Raw genomic sequence first — 16,657 nt, forward strand, 5'->3', positions numbered from 1 at the left:
TTCAGCGGCCATTGCAGTCATTTGGACAGACAGGAAAAAGGTCTAAGGTATAGTAAATATTTTGTGCTGGCATGCCAAGGGCCGTCCTTCATGCTTGATGAATTCTTGTTTTCATACAGCACTGCATTCAGTTTAGTTTTATCATATTTTGTTTGGGGCAGAAAGCTTATTTTGCTTTATTTGGGGTTTTTGTCTTGCCTAGTCGCTTTTGTGCATTGCTTTTATATCTCTACGGGTTCTTTATCTATAGAGAAAATGACTTTCTCACCATTCTTTAGGTTTCGAAATTGGAATTATTTCCATTCTTGCTGTTGCTATAATTTTCAAAACTGCAATTATTTGTTTTCCCTCTTAACAAAGGGTTTTAGGGGTAATTAATGACATATTTAACTTTCACATTTCACCTATGCCTATACGTGGAGAAACTATAAAGACTTAAGAAATTAGGGGGCTTTTGGATACACACCCTAGATTTGTGAAATGTAGTGTTAATTTTAAATACTTTTCTTTAGTCAAGCTCAAAGTTAAAGCTAGTTCGGAGCCTTGCAGTGTGTGAAGAATCTCCACCACCCCCTACAGCAGAACTATCACAGGAGAACCAGGTAAAAAATATATATATTATTTAAAGACATGGTGGAATAACCTGCCTCCTGGAGAATATTTTTTCATAAGGTTAAATAAAAGTTTTGTGTGCATGTGTGTGTGTGTTATGTATGTTTTTACTAAGAGAATTGATTTGATAATACTTGCACCCAAGAGACACATGAAAAGTTGGGGAAAACCTTGTCATGTCAATCTAAGATTTAGTACGATTTTTCTCTGGAAAAACTTAGGGATAATATAATTAACCAGGTATATGGCTTTAAGGGAATTAATTGTAAGTTATTTTGGAAAAGTAGTAAAGTAGTACTTTCACTTAGTGTAATTGTGGTGAAATTTGCCCTTTTGATTTTGGCCTTTATAAATTTGTTAGATACAGCTTGTGTGTGAAGAGGAGACTACCCAAGACTTCTGCTTGATATATCATTTTACTTCAATGCATGGTGAAGCCAATTCTCATATTAGCTTGACTCTAATGTCTCTCTAAAACTTCTAATTCCTTTTCTGTATATGCCTGTAAAATATAGAACTACTGAGGTTCAAGCAAACAGTTCGGTTTGCCGTTTGTATTTTTAATGCTGTGACTACTTTTCTGTTAATCTCAACTGTGGATTGATCTTTGCTTTATGTTATATTTGGACATTTTATACTAAATATTTTTGGACACTTCACCAATGTTTGTTAGTGATAACCTTGGGTGTTAGTGGCTTGTTCTACTTTTTATGAGTTAAAGCAACATAAAGTTCCATATATCCCATCAGTTAGTTTCCAAATAATTGAGACAACTTTTTGCTTATTTAAGAAGTTATGACTAAAGGGGGTGGGGAGGAGGCCATGATAAAGTTGTGTACTTTTTAAAAAAATATAAATGACAAATGTACATTTATTGATTCAAGCAAGGACTTAGGCTTTGCCTTGATTTAGAAGATGGTGCCCTCAAAAGCCAACTATACATACTGAAGATAGTTGTCACATATTTAGAATATGTTCTCTTTTTTTTAAAGCACAACACTTCTTTGTTTCCAAAATGCAAGCAAAAGGTTTTTAAGATAATTATTTGTTGTCAGTAAAAATGTCTAAAAATCAATTTCTTTTTTAAATTTTTTTTTATTGATTGATTTGAGAGAGAGAGACACACACATCAATTTTTTTGTTCCACTTATTTATGTATTCATTGGTGGTTTCTTCTGTGTGCCCTGACTAGGGATCGAACCCACAACCTTGGCATGTCAAGACAGTGGAGCTACCTTTTCAAATGTGTTCAGGTGTCAAAAACATAGGGTTCAAAATTTATTTGTGACTCTTATTTAAAATTTAACTATATAAATAGAAGAGAGCTATATGTATTTATTCTCTAAAATAAATATTTTTAGCAATAAAATAACAGACTTTCTAAGAAAAAGTAGAAATACAGTCAAAATATTTTACCAAGAACTATTGCCTGAGGAAATTTTCAAATGTTAAATTTGGCTTATGCATGGTTGTTGATAAGGCTGAAGAGTTATGATACACTGAAAAAAACAGTAACAAAATTGTTTTTGAAACAGCAATTTTAAAAAGTTCTTTGTACAAATCAGAGTAAAGAATACACCTATTCAGGGTGGAGCAGAGGACAGTATAATGTTTTATAAAAATTCATTTCTTCATTTTGTTGTTCAAGCTGTTACACCATCTTAGCCTCTTAGAATAATTAATCCAAGGAGATTGAGAAAATGAGAAGAGTCAGGCATTCATTAGACTGTTAATAGAGAAAAACATTCTTTCTGAGAAAAACTGTTAATGTAATCTTTTTTTTCAGTACATTTTACCTATTTGAAAAATATTGGGAAATTTTTACAGTGCTACATAAATTTAGCTAATGAAAATTTATGAGAAAAAAATTAATATCAGGAGTATATGTTGTAAATTAATGAATATACTATTGATTGCAGATAATAATTTTTGCATTTATAATTAAAAAAGCTCTTATAGGATATGAATAATGAATAAGGTTCTTATGCCAGAATTCAGTTATTCCATTTAATACATTCATTCTCAATTTCTCTTGGATACAGTAATTTTTTTCTTTTGGGATAATAACGTAACTTTACCCTTACTGAACAAAAGACACTACTTTTTCCAAGTCTTGAGTTTACTAAATTGCACCTGAATAGGAATAGTAAAATAAATTATTTCTCATGAAATGAGCTAGCATCTGATCCTTGATGCTAGAGACAGTTTCCAACTACTAATGCTTGCTTCAGAATGTGATTTTTGAAGAATTAATTTGAATAAAACTAATTCAAAAGGTTGAGAGGCAATTAATAGAGAGATGTTACTTGTGTCTGATGAGAGCTCATGAGAGGGAAGTGACCTCAGTAATAAATGTCAATGACAAAGTGAAGAGTAAAGGAATTACAGCTTCCTATGGAGATGTCACTTATTTATAGTCAGAAAAGTTTGTGTATAAGGACTTTAGCATTTAAAATGTGCCTTGTTTATTTGCTAATGAAAACAAGGTCTCAGGATCAACTGAAGACAGGCCTCAGTACATTACCTACTAGATTTTAAATACAGTTCATCTTGATTAAATAGTTTAATATCTGTAATTATAATGTACAGCTTTAGGAAGTGAATTTAGAAATGAAATCTGATAGTCATTGAAACTGCCTTTTGTGACAATCTAAATATGAAATCTTCCAACCTTGATTTCATAGATTATCCTTGAGTAACAGGAATAGAAGCTGTAAGTCAAGAAAACTTCCAATATTACATAGTTCTGAGGTTCATTTTTAAATATCTGTCTTATAATAATTTAAAAATAAGGAAAGATAAGAAAATGAATCATAACACAACATGGATGGACTTGAAAATATCACACTAAGTGAAATAATTCACATGGAAAAGGACAAGAACCATACCATTTCACAAAAAAGCTACAAATAAACTCATTGATAGAGTAAACAATGGTGGTTAATAGGGTAAAGGGGATGCGGTGAGGACAAAGAGGGTAAAGGGGGTCAAATACAAGGTGACTAAAGAAGACTAGATTTCTGGTGGTGAGCACACAATAGTGTATACAGATGTATTATAAAGTTGTACACCTGAAATTTATATAATGTTATTAATCAGTGTTACTCTGATAAATTTAATTTTTTAAAAATTAGTCATAATGAGAAAAATAACTTACCAGTTGATGAATGTATAAAGTTTGGCAAGCAAGACAAAAGAGGGCATAGAGTAAGAGTTCATCATTTTAGTGAAAATTGCCAGTGCATAGCTTGTACTCTATATTCTGAGTACAAATTTGAATTTAAGTGGAAGGGGAAGCAGAATTGAAAAGAGAGGAAGATATCAGTCAGCAACCCTATAGGAAAAAATACTATATTTGATCTAATTTCTCTGCCAAATACTTCTTTTTTTAATTATGTAGGGGAGGGGGAGTGTTTAATAGAAATCTTAGTGGCTGCAAGTTTAAGAATTCTGAAATTTATATCCTCTTAGATACTGACTTACTGTTTTTACTGCCACTGCCGCCAACCACCTCCCAGAGAAGCAAAGTACTGTAATTGACGTTTTTCATCACTACAAAACAACAGTTTATTTAGGTTATAACTAAGCTGAACCTTTATCTTTATAGAAATGGTCTGGAAGTTATTCTACCTTTCTTTATTACTTTTCCTTTCTTTATAACTTTGCCTGAATAAACAATGCTATGTGATTTAAGCTTTTTTTAGGCAATATGAATTAATTTTCCATAATTCCTCTGGGTTCTGAAATTGCATGTAATGACATTGTTTTCAAAATAAAATGTAGAATTGGTTTTCCTTTTCAGTCTTATACAGTATGGTTACTTCACAATAAATTATTATGTATCAGGAAGGAAAACAATCTTGTTTGAAATCTTTCTGAACTTTCTGGTAATTGAAGGAAGAACAGTGTTATTTAAATCTCAAATAGTAAATAATAAAAGTCATGTAAATTTGGTTTTGGAAATTTTGTACTTAGAGTTTTTTGCATGTCAAAAGAATGAAGAAATACGAGATTATAGTGAATACTTAAAAACTACTTTTTATTAAGTGTTGACACTTTTGCGTTCCTGTTGTCATGATTGATGATAGTTACTTTTGCTTAGCATCTCCATTGCAAAAATAGGTGTCATTTCCCCATTTGCTTTGTCACTTGGGTGTGTGCTGTCACTACACATACTCCTTCTGAGCCATTTAAGTGTAATTCTATTGTAAAAGCAACTTTCCATTTTTCTTTATAAAAAAAAAATAGGTTAAGAAGACGCCAATTCTGATTCTCTAGGGGTTTTGCAAATACATGCTTTTAAACTATTATAGAAAACATTTATTTTCTCTAGAATAATTTTCAGGATATGTTTCCATTGATATACTTAGCATTTTAACATGTACTATCTAGACTTTGAGAAAATGGTAAAACTAAATTTAAGTTATATTCTACTTTGAAGGATCTAATTGGATAAAATAATCTTTTTTTCTTCTCCATACACTTTTGTGTTACTCAGAAATTATAGATGTGTGGTATTAACTGAATCACTTTATGTTTTTATTTAATAACTGGTTTTACCATCCAACAGGAGAAAATTCAGACCCAGTTAACACAATCATTTGAAAAAGAGGAGAAGCCCTCAAAAGATGAAGCAGAAAAGGAAAAAGCCAGTGATAAGTTACCCAGAAAAATGTTATCAAGAGGTCTGCAATTTATTTGTTTTTTAAACAAAATTATTGTGTCACTATCGATAACTCCATCCTTTACTCCTCAGATAATTCTATATATGGGATATCTATATTAAAAATAATACAGAACAGACTGAAGGGATAATATAATATTTGCTTGCCTGGGCAAAATAGAATAACACAGTTTGGAACATCAGTAAGATATTGGGTTGGCCGAAATGTTCATTTGGTCTTTTCCATAAGATGGCTCTGGTAGTGCTTAATTGTCTTTAACTTCATTCAAAACAATTTTGTTAGAATGTATTCTGACAACAGTCATATCATTGTGCATTTTTTAAAAAACTTATCAAAATTGGTGAATTTTTGTATAGCCGTTTAATATTGAAAATGGAAGAAAATGTACAACATTTTCGACATATTATGCTTTTATTATTTCAAGAAAGGTAAAACCGCAACTGACACACAAAAAGAAAAGATTTGCAGCCCTGGCTGCTGTGGCTCAGTGGATTGAGCGTCAGCCTGCGAGCCAAGTGTTGCTGGTTCAATTCCCAGTCAGGGCACATGACTTGGTTGCACGTCAGGCCCCCAGTTGGGGGCGCAAGTGAGAGGCAACCACACAGTGATGATAAAAAAAAGAAAAGAAAAGATTTGTGCAGTGGATATGGAGAAGGTACTGTAACTAAGCAAACATGTCAAAAGTGGTTTGAGAAGTCTCGTGCTATCGTTTTCTCACTGGACTATCCATGGTCAGACCAGTTGAAGTTGATGGCGATCAAATCAAGACATTGATTGAGAACAGTCAACAATGTGGGAGATTGCCAACATACTTAAAATATACAAATCAAAGTTATTGGTGAAAATGAAAAATGTGTTTTATGTAACAGAAAAGACCATACAGAGTTTTTGGCCAACCCAATACTTTAGCCAAAAAACTGCAACACATTCAAGAGTTACTGAGGAAGATAACTTTATTTCTTATTGGTTTGTCTCTCACATTGAAATGATGAAATCACTATCATTTCAATATTGATTCCACTAAAAGTAATATTATTTAATGACGTTACTAAGAGCTGATGGCTGAATATTCGGGATTCAATAAGAATATTCTTGGAAGCAAGAATGCTTATCTTTCATAATAAATTTTAAAGGGCTTCACCATTATCTAGCATTGTACTTCTATAAAAGTGCTTTTTTAATTTATAAATTCAATTATGTTAATCAGTATTATAAGTAGCATAAGGATATGATTACATTTTAGAGGAAGAAATAAACATGAAATTTTGAAAAGGATTAAATCTAATTAATATCCCCTCAGAACTAAATTTCTATCCACTTCCAAATTATTTGCTCCACCTCTCTTCACAGTTGAACTAAGCTATCTTAATTTGCTATCAATGTAGTTAATTATATAAATCATTCTAATTTTTCACTTGAGGCATTTTTGAAAATGAGGATTCTGGCAAGTATATAAAGGAAAGAATTTAGAATAAGTTAAACTGGCATATTTGAGGTTTTTTTAAAAAGAATATGCATATACATGCAATTATATAAACTTGTATCTGCTTATTATATGGAAATAGAAAAATTGTGGTCATCTGAGTTCCTCATCAATTTTTTTCTACTTTATTAATGTTTTTCAATTCATGGCATCTCGTTTTATTTAAGATGTGTATCTTGTAAAAGGGAAAGGGATTTATATTCAAAACAACTTTTCACTGTGTTTTTGTATTGTTTTTTAGATTCCAGTCAAGAATACACTGATTCAACTGGCATAGATCTACATGAATTTTTAGTAACTACATTAAAAAACAACCCCAGGTAAAAACTAAATTTATAAGGTTTAAATTACTTCTAGAGAACCATAATTTGCCATTTATGTTTCCATTACCATGTTAGAAGATTAGAATAAATTTCAATTTTGAAGTACACCAGAAACATTTTAGAGTCTTAGAGCTAAGATGTTGTTGTTGGTCTACTATATGCACGTGCGTAAAATCTTTTTGCCCTATGTATGTTACCATGATATAAAAATAATTTTTGCTCTCTGTAGGAATTTGGGGAAATACAGAATTACCAAAAATTTCAACTCAATTGAAATACAGAGGTAACATTGATCATGGAAAAAGAGAGAAAAATATTCTCATGATAATGCACTGAATCGAATAAGAACTCAGTGTTTTTGTCTCTAATTAGTTTTTGAACTAAGTTAAACATAGAATATTTGTTCTTTCTTTCTTAGTTTATAAACCTTCAACTGAATAAATAGATTTTAACTTTTTGGCAGATCAGTGACCCCTATGAGGCATTTCCCCAGAAAAAGACTTATCCACAAAATATCTCACCAATGCTTTTATGAGATAGAAGACTTGCAGGTTAAAACCCAGGTTCTAAATGTTAGCTTCCTGGATTGGTAGTTTTTTTTTACATGCATTGAAATATGGAAGCGCTTAATTGTCTTTAACTTCATTCAAAACTGTTTCAGTGGCTCTGTGCATACGGGAGAAAACATGAACAACTTTCTTCAACTTTCTTTAGTTTTGCTGAGACTTATGTCATGCTTCAAGATAAACCTTTATTTTAATTTAGGGTTTATTGTATTCAGTACCATCTTGATTTTCTAGTTTACATTTAGCATAAATCTCAAAAAAGAACTACCAAAAAGAAAAGGAGTCTTCTTGTAATATGGATTGAAGGAATATAGGTATGTAGTGAGGAAGGAAACTAGTCAACTTTGCCTGACTTTTTTGTTTTAAGTTCAAGCTTATTCTTTAGTCCCAAAAAAAAGATGAATTCATTAGTTCATTGAACATCTTCCATGTGCTAAGCACTGTGCTAAAAGTTATAGATATAAAGATGGACAAAATACAATCTCTAACCCTAAGTTATTCACCATCTCTCCGCTAGGAAAAAAACCCCACATGATATATAATAAAAATAGAATAGATGTTATAAAAGAAGTTTTCAAGGTGCTATAAAAACACAGGTTGGGGGGCCCGATCTCTGTTTGAAAGGATATGGGAAGGCTTCACTGAAAAGCTGATGCCTGAGCTGAGTCTTGAAAGCACTCATTTATAAACAGGAACTATCTTTACAGAGAACTGTGAGAAAGCTCTTCCAGATAAAGGTAAAGAGCATTGCCAAGGCATAGTAGTATGCGAGGGAAAGTGGTTTATTCAAGAAAAGACAAGATTGTACACTGGCTCTAGCAGGGATGTATGTGGCAAGTAATTCTAGAAAATGATGGGAAAGTGCAGGTGAGACAGGAAGACAGATCATATATGCACTTGTTCTCAACCTAGGATAGTATTAATATGCTGGGTGGTGAGTCCTAGTGGCTGTGGAGTGGTACTGGGAAGCCAGGGGTGCTAAAAAGAGCTGCAAGACAGTAATGAACAATCAAAAGTAGTCTTACTTGAAATGTCAGTAGTGCACCATTTGAGATATACTGAGTGTGGCATACTAGGTTGAGGAGTAATTAGAGCGTTTTGAGTAGAGTAATGCCATAATCAGATTTGTATTTTAGAAAGATTACTTCAGTGGTGAGGGGCCAAGATCATGAGCAAAGAAAACAGAGAGGAGACCATAGAGAAAACTAGAGATAAAAGGACACCTTAGAAAGATATTCAGGAAATACCATGGCAGAACTTGCTGATCGTTTGGATATGGAAGGGTATTGGGATAATAAGAGTAGAACAGAGAAGCTACTGGGTTTCTGGCTGGGCTGACAACTAGTCTCATTAACTGACTAAGTAAGGGGCAAGTCTGAATGGAATAGGGCAAGTTCTATTATAAATAAGTATTGCTTGAGGTTCCCGAAGGAAAGCCAGGAGATGAGATCTATCTGTTGGCAGTTAAGAAGTTCAGGTTTTCATGTAAATGAGCCAAGCTGTAGTTACAGATTTAGGAATCATCAGTAGAAATGAAGCTTGCTATGAATGAGTTTGTCCAGAGAGATGAAATAAATGACAAGGACAAAATTCCATGGATGAAAAGAAAGAAGCTTGTGAACATTTGTCTTAAAAGCCAGCCAAGGGGGACCAGTTTCATAGAAGATAAGAGTACCAAATAGAAGTACCAAAAACAATTCATTAGATTGAGAAACTAGGAAGTTATTAGCTATTTTAACAAACTGTTTCATATGTAGTAAGATGGTAGAAACCAGAACTCAGTGGTTTGAGGAAACGGGGAAGGTAGAAAATGCATAACTAGTTTGAGCAAAACAAGATAGGGCCGAAACAGGAAGAATTTTTCTTTCCTCTGAACCTACAGAAGATACATCAGTAAGGATGAAGAGTAGAAATCTATTTTTAAGCATTTCAAAATATTTTTTCTATTGTACAGCTCTGTTTTTCTCCACAAATGGAAAAGTCTGTAAGTTACCTGCATATGCATTTTTAAAGTGTACAATTTAATGGGCATTAGTACACTCACCAATATGTACTAGCATCAGTCAAGTCAATTATAGAACATTTTCATCACCCCAAAAAGAAACCCACACCCTGTTACTATCATCTCCCTATGCCCTGAGTGCTAATCAAGTTTGTACAGATGTCCGTTTTGTACATCTCATACAAATATCATCTGTGGTCTTTTGTGACTATCATCATTTCCTTAGCATATTTTTATGGTTTATCTATGTTGTAGCATGTATCAGTACTTTATTCTTTCTGAGTATGTGTTTTTGTTTGAATAAATATATAGTGAATAATTCATGTAATGGCTAATGTGTAAGTTATTACTGTTGTCAGTGTGGATTAGGAAGTGGTAGCTAGTGTTAAATTTTGTGAGAAGAAAGGTTTGCTTAATTGATGTCTCAGTCTTGTTCTCTCAATGAAACACACAATTAATTGCTGGATACATATAGCACAGTAATAAGTGTGGCAGGTACCCACTAAAGCTTTTGAGATCAAATATTGCTCAGAGAATTTTTTTCAAATTTTTTCTTCAGATTCATTAAATTTTTATCGTGTTCTCAGCCCAATATATAAACTTCAAATTTTAAATAATAATAAATGACCCATGGACATGGTCAACGTTGGGGTGAATTAACTGAGGAAGGGGGGTGGGCGGGGCAGGGGAAAGCACTGGGGGAAAATTGGGACAACCGTAATAGAACAACAATAGAAAATCAAAATAGTAATAATAATTTATCTGGAATTCCTATTTGTAAGGAATATTTTCAGACACTATAATAATTATTACTGAATTAGAATTTAGGAATCTGAAGTTGTCCTCAGTGGAGATTACACTCACTGACATGATTTTATACTATTTTTGTATTAATGTTATACCCATTTTGTGTAAATTTTATATGTATTAAATATGGACAATAAAGGTAACTATATTAAATTACTAATGAAGGATAGCAACCCCATGGGTTAGTCCTGAGAATGGATTTTTTAAAAGCAATATGTTTTGTTCTGGGGAATATTATGTAATGGTTCTGTGTTTGAAATACTTTGTAAAACTACTTCTATTGGAAGTAATGTTTAAATTAACTAGTTAAGTTAAATTCTTACCTGTTTTAGATATTTGACCAAGGTCGTAAGGAACATTGTGAAAGGGGTGGTCAAATGGAAGCATTATTGTTTTCTTTCCTTTTTCTTTTTCTTTGCCACTGCTATACCAGCTATACATACTTTCTCTAAACCGGATTCTAGTGTAATGACTAGAACACTGATAACTAAAAAGATTGTTGCCTCTTCATTTTACCTTTAGGTAGTAGCCTACTGATGAGTTTGATTGAGATCCTTGTTTTTATTATTTCTTTAATAAGAGACACCATATATTTGTTACTTTTAAAAAAATTTTTAGTTACAAGTGACATACACTATTATATTCATTTCCAGTGTACAAGAAGACATTTATACAACATTATATTGGTTTCTTTTAAAGCTTATACCATAACAGTTTCAATAAGTTGCCTACCTTTAGGTTCATGTGCTAAACCTTATGCTTTCAGGAAAGCATTTTGTGGGTCTTTAGTTTGAGTCCTATATGTATCTATATTAATATATTACATTTTATATACATTATATATTATTAATGTATTATAGTAATTTTTGGCTCATGTCCATTAACGAAATATCTAACCTTAATTACAGATTCAAAAATTTGGTAGCTTGGACTGAACTATACTGGTCCTGGTGGGAAGTGTCAGTCTTAAGAACTTGGGAAAGTTACTGACTTGGTTTAGTAAACTGAGAAGGGAAACTTAATTTAAATACTAAGTGCTTCAGATAATAGAAAATCCTCTGCAACCCACAGATCTATGTGCAAAAGAAAATGAACACCTAAATTTATATCAAAAGTGTTAGATACTGATTTTTTGTTCATTCATGGAGACAACGGAAATTTTTTCAATGGCAGTACATTTACTAAAGAACATTTCACATATTTTATGCCTGCTGTTTAGCTCTGACTCAGAAAAGCAATTCAAATGCACTGTTTGTGAATGCTGAATAAGTTGCCTGCCTCAGATTCCTTTTTTTTCCCCTACAACAAGTGTATAAAATATATCAGGAAAGTTACTGAAAATAATATCATCTCAAGACAAATTGAGCCCTAAAAGTTAGATGAAAAGAGAGTCTTTTAGTGAATTAAGTCTTTTCTGGGGAAACCCCTATGAAGTAAAAATTCCCTATCCTCCCCCCAAAAAATTAAGGAAAAAATATTAAAAGACCTTCTGGATAAAATAATTTCATTAATTCCATGCAAATAATTTGTTGAACTTCATTCTATATAATACAGATCATTATGTAATGATAATTGTGATAACTGCTATTAAAGAAAAGTATAAAAGAAACAGAGTCTTAAGAAACAATATAAGACGTTGTTAGGTGAAGAAAACAGCATGTTCAAAGAAGCTGAGAAAGGAAGGAGCTTGGCAAGTATAAAGATAAGCCAAGATATTGAGTTTTGTGAGGAAGGGGTATGAGATGAGGCTAAAGAAATAGATAAAGACCAGATTATGCCTGCCTGGTAGGCTACATTACAGATGTTCAATTATAACCTAAGAGCATTGGGAAACCTGTAATAAATATTTAACCAAGGCAATGACGTGTGTTCACATGTGTTTTTAAAAAATCATTATAGATGTTTAGGTAGAATAGATTTGGAGGGAATAAGAGAAAATACAGAGACACTGAATTACTCTTGTATTGTAGTTAAGCCACAGATCATGATTGTTTGAATTTAGGATACCGGCAGTGGAAACAAGAAAAATAGGTAGAAGGTAGATAAAATTTGCAGTAGTAATTAACTGCATAGGAGGATTAGAAAAAAGGATTATAACAGGCCAAGAATGCTTCTAGTACCACTTTGGGTAAAAGGTGGGCCACTTGCTGAGGTGAGGAATACTAAAGCAAGGACCAGATATGGGGACAAAATTGAATGTTGCTAGAATTTGTATTATAAATGTAATCCTGTTTTCAGCTTTAGAAGTGAAATCACCAAGTTGGCATGTTTTTCCCTTGATTTTTCAACTAATATTTTAAAATGTATGGTCAAGTATTACTCAGTTTTATGAGACTTCTTTTATAATATAGAGGGAGAATCAGACTCAGAGCTGATGTATAGACGTGCAGGCAACTTAAGAAGGGAACGTAATCTCCTCTACTAGAATTTGAGAGAGATCTATATAACATTTATTTAGGAGGAAAACATTAACCTCTTGGCCTAGTTTTCTTGATTTATAAAATTTTAAGAACAAAATTGAGTGATTTGTAAAGCTACTTCTACTTTTAAGGTTCTGTGAGTTATTTGTTTTGGGTTTTTTTTTTCCCCACACGTACATGAAATTTAGTGAGCACGGGACTACTCTCTTGAGCCATGTTCTTGGTGTGTGAACAAAGAGGTCATTTGGGAGGGGTCCTGTTAAGTTGTTACAGCCCAAGTGTACTAAATAGGACCCTAGTGGCCTAAAGGAGCATGTGCAGGTACTCCCTAGAGTATTTATTTATTTTAAATGTTGGAGACTTTTGGTTCATTTTGATTTTTATGGGGAAGATTCCCAAATTCTTAAAAATATATAATACAATAGCAATTTACAGAATGTTTTGAGAAGTCCTTTCCTTCTGAGTTAGAGTTAGTAATGTGGTTCATACTTTTCTGCTCTAGTGCCATCTATATACTATCTTTGGATTCCTGTAGGAGTATTCCTGTTGTTACTGGCATTGCATGTTCTTTAGAGTACTGTTCCTATGGAGTTCAGCATGATAACAAAGTCATGATTCTAATGAAAGATGTCCATTTTCCTGCTACCCGTCTCAGCTTTATTGACTGAAGAAGTGAAACCTAATATGCTTTTATTATCTATATTCAGGATAAGGCAACAGTAGGTTTACAATTGTGAGTATGTGAAACAAAGTTTATTCTTGTATTATTATTTATTAAATACTGTGTTATTTTCCATACAAACTGTAAACCTACTTTTGCCCCACCCTGTATTTACAGAACAAACTACAATATAGTGATACTTAGTAAATCAAAATACATCTATTTTAAGAATGGCAACATGTTGATAGTTGCTGAAGTTAGGTGATGGCTATATTGAGGTGCATTGCATTATTCCCTCTACATTTGTGTGTGTGTGAAATTTACCATAATAAAAAATAAACTAAAAAAGTTATCTTTTATTTTTTAAAAACATTACTTTTTTACAAAATATTTTAGCACCAAGCTTGTGATATTCCTCAATGTACAGGTTTTAAGAAAATATTTAGCAGTATAAATTTAACATTTGTGGTCATTTCAATGTTAAGCTTTACATATAATAGACTTCATATTTTGTTTCAGGGACAGAATGATGCTGTTGAAATTGGAACAAGAAATTTTAGATTTCATTGGTAATAATGAGTAAGTTCTGACATTCAACAAGAAAAAAAATTGTCATCACATTTCTTCTTGATTTACTAAATCAGTTTTTTTCCTACTTCTAGATCTCCACGTAAAAAATTCCCCCCGATGACGTCTTACCATAGGATGCTGTTACACAGAGTAGCTGCTTACTTTGGATTAGACCACAATGTTGATCAGAGTGGGAAGTCTGTCATAGTAAACAAAACTAGCAATACAAGAATGTAAGTATTAAGAAATGTAGGTATATGTCATATGTGTGTGTAGCAATATTTTATTTTTTTACAGCGCCTTTCATCTGAGGCTTTCCACATGTTTTAGCAGACTAATTGAGCTTCATAATAACCTTACATAATTAGGTCAAAAAATACATTTAGCTCACTAGATTTAAAATGCACTGTCTGGCCCTGACCTGGTAGCTCAGTTGGTTAGAACATTGTCTGGATATGCCAAGGTTGCAGGCTCAATCCCTGGTCAGGGCACATACAAGAATCAACCAATGAACGCATAAATAAATGGAACTGCAAATGAATGTTTCTCTCTGTCTCTCTTTAAAACCAACAAAAACACCAGTCTGAACTGAAATGAGGTGGATGAATGAGGACTGATTTAAAAAAAAAAAAAAGCAAAACCCTGAGAGGTCATAAGATCAGTGATATTTGATAACCATTCTCTTATGGATTTTTAAATTAATGTAATTTAGATAGCTATGTCCAACCTCAGGCAAATTGGGGTATAGAGGGAAGCAAATTTTGACACCATCACTTTTAAATCTTCCATCAGTTACCGTTCTTTCCACCTCTGTTTCTGCTCCTTTTCTGCTACAAATCTCAAGAAGGTGAGTCTATTGGGTAATATAGTATTAACCATAATGTTGTGTCCACCTTCTGGACTGTATATAATTTACTGAGGAAATTTTTTAAGGAGTTAGGAAGAGCCATTTTTTTAAAAAAAGTGATAGCTTTATACTATTGGTAAAATAGATGATCAGTCCTAGCATTGAGAGCAAAAAGCCCAATGCAGAGGCCCCTAAAGTTATAATGTGTAAACAACACTTCTTCTGCCTATTTGTAAAGCTGATCCTAAAACAACTAGTTGAGTTCAGCTAAACTTTATAGTTTGATGGTGATCTGCCTATCAATAGAATTTTTTATATCAATTTCTATGTGACAACAAAGGATCCGTGGCCTTGAGCAGCAGTCAGCTTCAGGTGCCATAAATAATACTTTTCAGTTCATTATTTTTCTGACTTTCTTGAAACTAGACTTCTCTCAGGGTCTTATCTATGGACCATTCAGTTTACATGATTATGTTTAATTCACTTAATGTCCTTTCTATTATAATGGCCTTTATCCTTATAGCTGCCATTTTGTTTGCTGGAACTAAATTGGTTTTCTTCCATTTTAAATAGAAGGTAGACAACAAAATAGTTATATTGATGGAACCTAGTATTTTTTTTTTTTTGAGTTTGTTGTCATTTTATTGATTATATTGTTACAACAGTTCCAATTTTCTCCCCCTTGTTCCCCTCCCCCCAGCACCCCCCCCCCAGCAATCCCCCCCAAGTCCATACCCCTGGTTCGTAAAAATTAACTATCCCCCCCTCTCAAATATTAGGACCCTTTGTAATCTTGTAAAGGACAATGGGCAAAGGTCTCAAGCTCCTCTAGCTGCTTCAAGCTGGACATGGTCGTCGTCCTACCTACCCTTGGGTCCAGAAAACCCTAATAAGAGTGGGGGTGTGGAGGGGAGGGTGGCCTTCCCACATGGGGAAGGATCGTGCAGACTCCAGGTCAGTTGGCTGCCTCCGGTCAACGGCGTGCTTGGTTCAACAGGCTGGTGTCCTTGTTGTGTTCTGAGGGCAACAGATTTGGCGAAAAGGGTTAAAAGACATCATTCAATCCATAACTACTAGATGACAAAAGGCAGGGATTAATTTTTCAATGTTCCATATTAGGGAAAAAAAAAAGTTTCTTTGTAAGAAGGTGTGCTAGGCACATCTCGCCTGTCCAAAACCCTTTTGCCCATTATACTTAGTTTGGGCTGAGGTAAATAGTTTAGGTTTTTCCCCCTCTCAGACCTCTGGGCCTTTTCTGTCCAAGCCATTAGGATAGAAAAGAGAAACCCGTTTTAAAGTGAAGCCCACAGACCACCCCATTCTTCCCCAACCCAGCCATTTAGTTCAGCCAAACCATTGAGTCTCAGGAGGCAGCGCTGCAGACAGGATTAAGTGAGGCTTATGCGTACAGATAATCACTCAGGTAATGCGATCATAGGCTTATGTCCTTTGAAAACAAAAAACACGTGTTAATTTATGTAACATAACCCGCAAACAAGTCTCTAAATCTGGAGAAGAAACTTTTAAGACGGTTAGTTGCCCTGTTTTATACTCTACTACTGATCATTGTGATTTTCCTTGAATAATAATTTTTCTCCCTAAGGTTACCCTCCTTGTCTTTAAAGGGACTACATTAAGTCCATTTTTAATTTATCCGTTCGTTTGCATAAACATAACAAGA

The 16,657-nt window shown here is 33.3% G+C and overlaps 1 protein-coding gene across 1 annotated transcript in view; it reads left to right on the forward strand.

Moving 5' to 3' along the window:
- R3HDM1 (R3H domain containing 1) overlaps positions 1-16,657 on the forward strand; it is a 139,592-nt gene that overhangs the window by 22,616 nt on the left and 100,319 nt on the right. The window contains exons 3-8 of the mRNA XM_090279494.1: positions 6-47; positions 513-602; positions 5,183-5,297; positions 7,022-7,100; positions 14,079-14,138; positions 14,222-14,362. Coding sequence (XP_090135620.1) covers positions 6-47; positions 513-602; positions 5,183-5,297; positions 7,022-7,100; positions 14,079-14,138; positions 14,222-14,362 — 527 coding nt within the window. The remainder of the gene's footprint in view (positions 1-5; positions 48-512; positions 603-5,182; positions 5,298-7,021; positions 7,101-14,078; positions 14,139-14,221; positions 14,363-16,657) is intronic.

This window comes from Furipterus horrens, unplaced genomic scaffold (genome assembly GCF_987537825.1).
Source record: "Furipterus horrens unplaced genomic scaffold, mFurHor1.1.pri manual_scaffold_1, whole genome shotgun sequence".
Taxonomy (NCBI): Eukaryota; Metazoa; Chordata; class Mammalia; order Chiroptera; family Furipteridae; genus Furipterus; species Furipterus horrens.